Source organism: Acomys russatus, chromosome 16 (assembly GCF_903995435.1).
Source record: "Acomys russatus chromosome 16, mAcoRus1.1, whole genome shotgun sequence".
Taxonomy (NCBI): Eukaryota; Metazoa; Chordata; class Mammalia; order Rodentia; family Muridae; genus Acomys; species Acomys russatus.
This window is the reverse complement of record NC_067152.1, coordinates 3927962-3935594: the sequence shown is the minus strand read 5'-3', so window position 1 is coordinate 3935594 and position 7633 is coordinate 3927962. Positions and strand designations below refer to the sequence as shown.

The following is a 7633-nucleotide window of genomic DNA, read 5'->3' as shown; positions in this document are numbered from 1 at the left end:
TTGGTTTGTTTTGTTGCTTTTTCCAAGACAGGGTTTCTCTGTGTAGCCCTTGGCTGTCCTAGAACTTACTCTATAGACCAGGCTGGCTTAGGATTCTGAGATCCACCTGCCTCTTTAAGATAAAGTTTTAATATGGGTGCTATGGAAACTGACGTTCAGAGAATGCCAATGGCTTCTCCAGTCCTCCACCGCCTCCAAGGCCAGGGCCAGGCCAGCCTGTCTGTCTTCCATCTGCTCTTTCATAGTTCTAGCTAGAACTATGAAAGGTTCAAGCCAGAAGGAAACTGAACTGGCCTTTGCTCATGTCTCTGCCTCTTCTCCTGGAGTGCCCAGCCCTTGGGCAGTCCCAGGCGCTGAAGTACGATGTGGAGTCAAGAGCTTTGCTCCTCTTCAACTCGTCCCCACCAGCTGCTTGCAGGGAAGCAGGCTTCAGATCTCTGCCTAAACCTTTAACTGGTGTCAGCCCATAGAATGTGGGGCTCGTTCAGTCAGTCAGCTTCTGACACTTACTTGGAGCCAGGTGTCGAGAATACACTGGAAGGGGGACGGTATTAATTCAGAAGGCCTTAAGTGTCGTGGTGAAAATAGACTCTAGTAACAGAGTGCAGGTGTCAGGGGAAGAGGGACGGGAGGGAAGCTGGCTCCTTAGATGAGGTCATCAGATGGCCTTTGACATTATCTGCGATCTGAATACTGAGAAGCCAGTCATAGGAAGCCCCAAAGGAAGAGCATTAGGAAGAGGGAACAGTGGGGAGGCAGAACTGAAGATCAGTGTTCGAGAGAGAAACTGGAGCCAGGTGAGCTGGCTGTGACTTTGTGTCCCCATCATCACAGGATGTCCAAGCACAAATTAAGGCCTTCCATGGATTCTGGCAATGTTTAGGAGACACACCCCGGCCCTGGGAAGTCACCACACTCTTTCTGCTTCTGCCGTCCTCGCTTTGGACAGATGGCCTCATAAAGCAATTGTCATGGGGCAGCTGTGCTTCTGCATAAAGGGGTCCCTCCAAAGGTGAGCAAGAGGGTGAGCAAACATCCACACCTTGTCCCAGGCTGGTGTGTCTCCTTCCGCCCCTCTTCCCTTCCCTCTGTGGGAGTATGGGAAAGACTGAGTCTGAGAAAGAACTCTGGCCAGTTTACCCCTGGTTTCAATACGTGTGTCCCACAAACCCTAGAGTCAGCAGCGTCTCTATGAAAAGCATGGGAGCCATGAACAGCGTTGTCCTAAGCATGAGAGCTCATCTGGAATCGCTTTAAGAACAAAACCATCAAATGACTAACTGCATCCGCGCTGAGTAAGAAGGCACTGCTCTCCCACCAGAGGCGACCACAGATGTCACAGCCACACGGGAAGGCCTGCCCCATTATCAGGCCTCGGTTTCTGACACAGCATGACTCTCAAGAGGACTCAGCGCTGGAGTCAGCAACCACGTATTTTGTTTCTGTTTTTTTTTTTGAGACATGGTTTCTCTGTGTAACAGAGCCCTGGCTGTGCTGGACTTGCTTTGTAGGTGGGGCAGGCTGGCCTTGAACTTACAGAGATCTGCCTGCCACCACATCTGGCTTCTGCTGCACTGTTTTTCAAATGGCCTCACTGAGCTGTTTCTGCTGGACTGGCTGGCAAGTGGGCCTCAGACCCACCTGTCTCCTATAGCAGACTGGCAACAAACTTGCTATATAGGCACAGAGGACCTCAACCTGCAATTCTTGATCCTGCTGCCTCTACCTCCTCCCAAGATTTGAGGTTACACGCATCAGCTACCACAGCCACTGGAGTGTCTTTTTAATTTTTTTTTTTTTAACTTGCTGAGTCTTACAAAATATTTGCTAATTTACTTTCACCTTTAAAAAGAACTCTTCGGGGGCTGGAGAGTTGGTCCAGTGGTTAAGAGCACTGTCAGCTCTTCCAGAGGTCCTGAGTTCAATTCCCGGCAACCACATGGTGGCTCACAACCAGTTATACCCTCTAGTGCCCTCTACTGGCGTGCAGGTGTACATGCAGATAGAGCGCTCATACATAAAATAAATAAAAATCTTTTTAAAAAGGAAAAACAAAACAAAAAACTTGGCTTTGTAGATCCATTTAAGCCTCTGCGGGTATTTCTTCTGTTAGGTTTAATCCCTTCTGACCCTTTTTGATACGTATTTGCACAGTTAATCTAATTATAATTCAGGTTATATTCCTGTGCAGCCCTCCTCGGGCCCTTGAGTTAATTTTTATTTTATTTATTTATTTATTTGGTTTTTTGAGACAGGGTTTCTCTGTGCAGCCTTGGCTGTCCTAGACTTGCTTTGTAGACCAGGCTGGCCTCAAACTCACAGCGATCCGCCTGCCTCTGCCTCTGCCTCCCAAGTGCTGGGATTAAAGGCGTGCGCCACCACGCCCAGCTCGAGTTAATTTTTGAACACAGGAAACAATTAGACTGGTCGTCTAACTTTGGTTTCTCCTCTGTGTACTCTGTGGCTAGAGTGTGGGCCACGTAACGACCCTGTGACATCTGAGACTGACTATACTAGAATGCGGTTGAATTTTAAGGAAGTTTCACATGTGGTCTGTGGTCACAGCTCGGTAGACAGCATTTGCTAAGTCAAGGCCCCAGGTTCAACCCTTGGTGGCAGGAAAAAAAAAAGTCCCCCATGTGCTTAAAAGCCACGTGCAGCTGAGGGATGATGGACCTTCAGGGGACCCTGGTAGGACAACAAACACACCGCAAACACACCAAACATGGTATCTTTTACATACTCACCAACTTTCTGTTGTTTGATCTGTTGATAAGCACAAAATCTGTTAAACTTCCATTATGATATGGATTACTTGTTTTTTTTTTTTCATATAGTCTTCTGGTTTTTTGTGTATTTTGAGACATTAATTAGGAGCACAGTCATATTTTTCTGGAAATCTGAGTAAAGTCTTGCAGTGAGCCCATCTCTACAGACATTTTTGCTTCAGCCTTTCCAGGGCTGCCATGGAGGCAGTCACAGTGCAGCTTGTATAAGTAACACCCTGGGAAGGCCGGGCATGGTGGCGCACGCCTTTAATCCCAGCACTTGGGAGGCAGAGGCAGGCGGATCGCTGTGAGTTCAAGGCCAGCCTGGTCTACAAAGTGAGTCCAGGACAGCCACGGCTACACAGAGAAACCCTGTCTCGAAAAACAAAAACAAACAAACAAAAAAAAAACCCACCCTGGGTTGGACTGATGGCTTAGTCTAAATGGCCCCTATTTTATGGCTTGCAGTTTCACTACACTTATTTTTGTCAGTACACTGCCAGATATGAGCTTTTGAGAAAGGGCCTCCTATAGCTCAGGCTAGATTGTTCCTGGCTATGTGGCTGAGGACGGCCTTGAATTCTGGGTCGGCCTGCCTCCACCTTCCAAGTGCTTTGATTACAAGTGTGCACTACTATACCCGGCTATGCAATTTTATATAGGCTACCCCACCACATCTCTTATACTCCGTATACAGCTCACTTTCCTTCAAAAAATGCAATTAAATATTCCTTAAAGGAACATTTAATCCATTTACACTAATTATAACTTACTGACAATGTCAGATGCACTTCCCTTTTTCTTGTCCTTGAAACAGGGTCTCACTGGGTAGCCCTTGCTAGTCTGGACATCGATTTACACACCAGTCCTTGAACTCACAGAGATCCTCCTGCCTCTACCTCCCAGGTGCTGAGATGAAAGTCATGAGCCACCACCATACCTGGTCATGCACTTTATCTTATTTTGATATTCTACGTGTGTTCTTTCCTCCCTCCCCCACCCCCGCCCTTATCCATCCTTTAATATTTAACCAATCTTCACATTTTTTTAATTATTGTATGGTATGCGTAGGATGTGGGGTGACGGGTGTACAGGTAAACAGACACGCACATGTCATTCTGAGGCCAGAGGACAACTTTCATGTGGTCCTCCCTTCCACAAGTCCTGGAGACTGAGCGTAGGTGTCACACCTGCTCAGCAAGCACCTTTCTCAGCTGAGCCATCCCGTTGGCCCTCTCCGGTCTTCTGCGGTCTGGTTTGTTTTTTCTTATTATTTATCCTTGTTTGGGAGCTATCTTATGTTTACTTCCTAGGAAGTTAACATGTTTAACGCACCAATATCTAATGTTAATGCATCCATCTTCCCTATGTGGTCAGACTTCCATATATCAATTCCAATTTCCTCCCTCTGCTGCTCCTGTGTGTGGGGGGTGGTGGTGATGGTGTTTGTTTGCTGTTTTGAGACAGGGTTTTACTATGTAGCTGGCCTAGAACTAGCTATATAAAAAAGGCTGGTCCCAAACCCATAGGGATCCACCTACCTCGGGGTTTTCTTCTGAACTTGACTTGGCCAGCCACATTTTGTTTAGATGACCAGTTACTTACCACAGTCATTGCTGTGTTTGCTGATTCATTTTAAACCTCTCGTGTTGGATCATTTCCTTCTTTGGGGGAAAATTCATTTTTTCTTTTTCTTTTCTATAAAAAAGGCCCTTTATTTCATCTCATTCTTGGGAGGCAGTTTTATTGAGTACAGAATTCTAACATATTTTTCCCCTCACCATATCCTTTTTCTTTTTTTAGTTTTTCAAGACAGGGTTTCTTTGTGTAGCCCTAGCTGTCCTGGAACTCGCTCTACAGACCAGGCTGGCCTCGAACTCACAGCAATCCACCTGCCTCTGCCACCCGAGTGCTGGGATTACAGGCATGCACCACCATGGCCTGGCCTCACAAGCCTCACCATAGCTTTTTCAACTTGTTTGACACAGGCTTTTGCTCTTAGTCCAGGAGGGTCTGGAACTCATTATGTATCCTAGGCTGACCTTGAACTCTTGGCAATCCTCCTGACTCAGCCCTTCAGTACCAGAGTCACTATCTTCCACCTCTCGTAGCACCTCATAGATGCACTCCATGCTCCTGGTATGTAGTGGCAGTGGCGATACAATAGCTATTGGTTTCCTTGGCTTGGGAGGCAGAGGCAGGCGGATCGCTGTGAGTTCAAGGCCAGCCTGGTCTACAAAGTGAGTCCAGGACAGCCACGGCTACACAGAGAAACCCTGTCTCGAAAAACAAAAACAAACAAACAAAAAAAACCCCACCCTGGGTTGGACTGATGGCTTAGTCTAAATGGCCCCTATTTTATGGCTTGCAGTTTCACTACACTTATTTTTGTCAGTACACTGCCAGATAAGAGCTTTTGAGAAAGGGCCTCCTATAGCTCAGGCTAGATTGTTCCTGGCTATGTGGCTGAGGACGGCCTTGAATTCTGGGTCGGCCTGCCTCCACCTTCCAAGTGCTTCCAAGTGCACCTCAGTTTGGAGGTGAGTGGTACTTTCAGGGCTGTGGCTCCACGTGTGTAGAGGTGGACTCTCTCTGGAATAGGATTACTTGACTATTGTGGACGTGCTGGCTAAGGCTTGAGTCTTTATCTACTTCAACCTTGGGAAGTACCATCACAAACACCATCCCCTGCTGGGCTGGGAAGAATTCTGGGGAGCCAGAAAATTCTGAGGTGCAGATGCTGATGTAAATGCTAAATGGGGGCTCTGCTCAGCAGTCAACAAAACTGAGATGCAGTCTGTCCACCCGTTCTCCTTAGCCCCTTCTCAGGCTAGACCATCAGAGCCCCCACCTTGTAGGGACACTGGCTCTGGGTGGGGTGACGAAGCAGTGTGAGCAGCCATGTGGATTGTGAGGAGGGAGGCAGAGACTGGGGTCAAGGCCTGTGGCTCCTGTTTCTTCACTTTGAAGAACCGCAACCATTTGGCTGCTCCCATTTGCAGCTAAATAAACACTTAAGTTTGCAGATCAAATACGCTGGTTTATTCTCATTTAGCAAAGTATTTTATTCAAAAGCTTCTCAGCACCATCGAGATATCAGAAAGAAAGCGTCACTTTTCTCCCCACCCAACCCTCAACGCAGAGGCAGAAGTTAAATCGCTCAATGGGGCGCCCCCAGTGATTACAGTGGAGCCCCCCGTTTTCTGTCAGCTCTGTTTAATCTGGCCCAAGTACAGCCGTGCCCCAGTTAGAACAGGAAGGAATCATGTCAGACCCGATCAACCTTCCCTTCTCCGGCTGTTAGCGTCACATGAAGCTGAGTTCAGTGACTGCCACGTAGGAAGGACAGTAACCTGTGAGGCAGCATGCAGCGTTGAGAGTTCGAATCCTAGCTATCCCTCCCCCAGCCTACTCTAGGAACAAGGAGCACAGGCCCGTGTGTTCTCCGTACACCTCAGCAGCTCAGCTTACAAACCGTGACAGTCGGACACTTACATCCAGTTAAAACGCTACGAGACCCTGAGCTGTCGGAGATGAGGAGAGCAGACAGTGTGACCCAATCGTTCCCTTTTTTTTTCCTTTATGAATATTTTGTTTCAGCATAAAGCATCTTTCTCAAAGAGGTTCCTGGAGGAGATTGGAGACCCAAGAGTCTGACTGTGTCCTGAGGGAACAGCCACCCATGTGACTTTGGTTCCGTCCCTGGATCTGTCCTTGGCAGCTGCATCCGATCCCATGGGAGGAGGAAAGAGCTGGAGGCAGCACCACTCACTCAGCCAGCGCCCCCATGGGGTCCCACGCCGGCAGCACAATGGGCTCCTGCTCTAACACAGCCAGCACCTCTTCTGGGACATGCTTCCTGTCCACCACCACCTCGTACACGTACTCTGAGAACCACTCATCGGTCATGCACAGGTAACCTGGAGGAGAGGGGAGAGACTCCTAAGTTCAGGGGGTAGGCAGAGAGCAAAGAGCCTCCCACTGCTGCAAACTGGCCTTTAACAAAAATAACAAGTTTTCCAGCTTTAATCTCTAGTCTCATCTGAGTTCCAGTTTCACGAGCAATTTGTGAAGCAGACAGGATAGGCATGGCTGAGTTTTTACATTGGTAAAACATAAAGGCCCTATGGCTGTGCTGCCCCACCCTGTGCTGCCCCACTGATGGCGAGTTCTGGCCTGTACACCAGCAGGTCAGTGAGGTGTGTGGTTCGTATTCAGCCTGGGAGGATTAATCTCTAGGGCAGTGCGGCCAGCGCAGGCTCTAAGGGGACGTGGGATGAGTGGCCAGTAGCTCACATTCCCAGCATGGCCCCTCTGTGGGAACTGACTAGAGGTAGCCACCCAGCAGCCTGACTCTTCTCATCTGGCTTTACAAGGGCCACACAAGTTCTGCTCCAGGAACATACCTCCTGAATTCAAGCTCATGTGGGCAAATGCTCTGCTTAAGGCACTTTAGGTATACAGAAAAAAGTGAAAACAAGAGACTACTAGTGTGTGTTATAAACAGCATGATCACAGCACTGGGGAGGAACGCAGAGCGCACCTAGACAGGGGCACCGCATGCACACCAAAGCACCTGCGAGGAACAGCGCCCTCTACCCACAGGTGCGGCTGGCACTTCTGTGTTAGACACTTAGCGGCCTTCCTCTGTTTATTAATGTAAACCTAGTGGTTTCCATGGCAACTCAGGACCAAGAGTAAGGGAGAAGACGCAGATGTTTCTCCCAAGAGCGCCCCCTAAGGCCAGCTGTGGTAGCACACTCTTCTAGCAGCAGCATTCTGGAGGTGAAGGCAAGAGGAACAGGATTTTAAAGCCATCTTCTGCGACACAGGGAATTCAAGGGAAGGCCAGCCTGGGCTATATG

The 7633-nt window shown here is 48.6% G+C and overlaps 1 protein-coding gene across 1 annotated transcript in view; it reads right to left on the bottom strand.

The window, feature by feature from the left end:
- Positions 1–6247: 6247 nt before the first annotated feature.
- Blmh (bleomycin hydrolase) overlaps positions 6248–7633 on the bottom strand; it is a 40842-nt gene continuing 39456 nt past the window's right edge. The window contains exon 12 of the mRNA XM_051158001.1: positions 6248–6688. Within this exon, the coding sequence (XP_051013958.1) occupies positions 6537–6688 (152 nt within the window). The 3' untranslated portion in view covers positions 6248–6536. The remainder of the gene's footprint in view (positions 6689–7633) is intronic.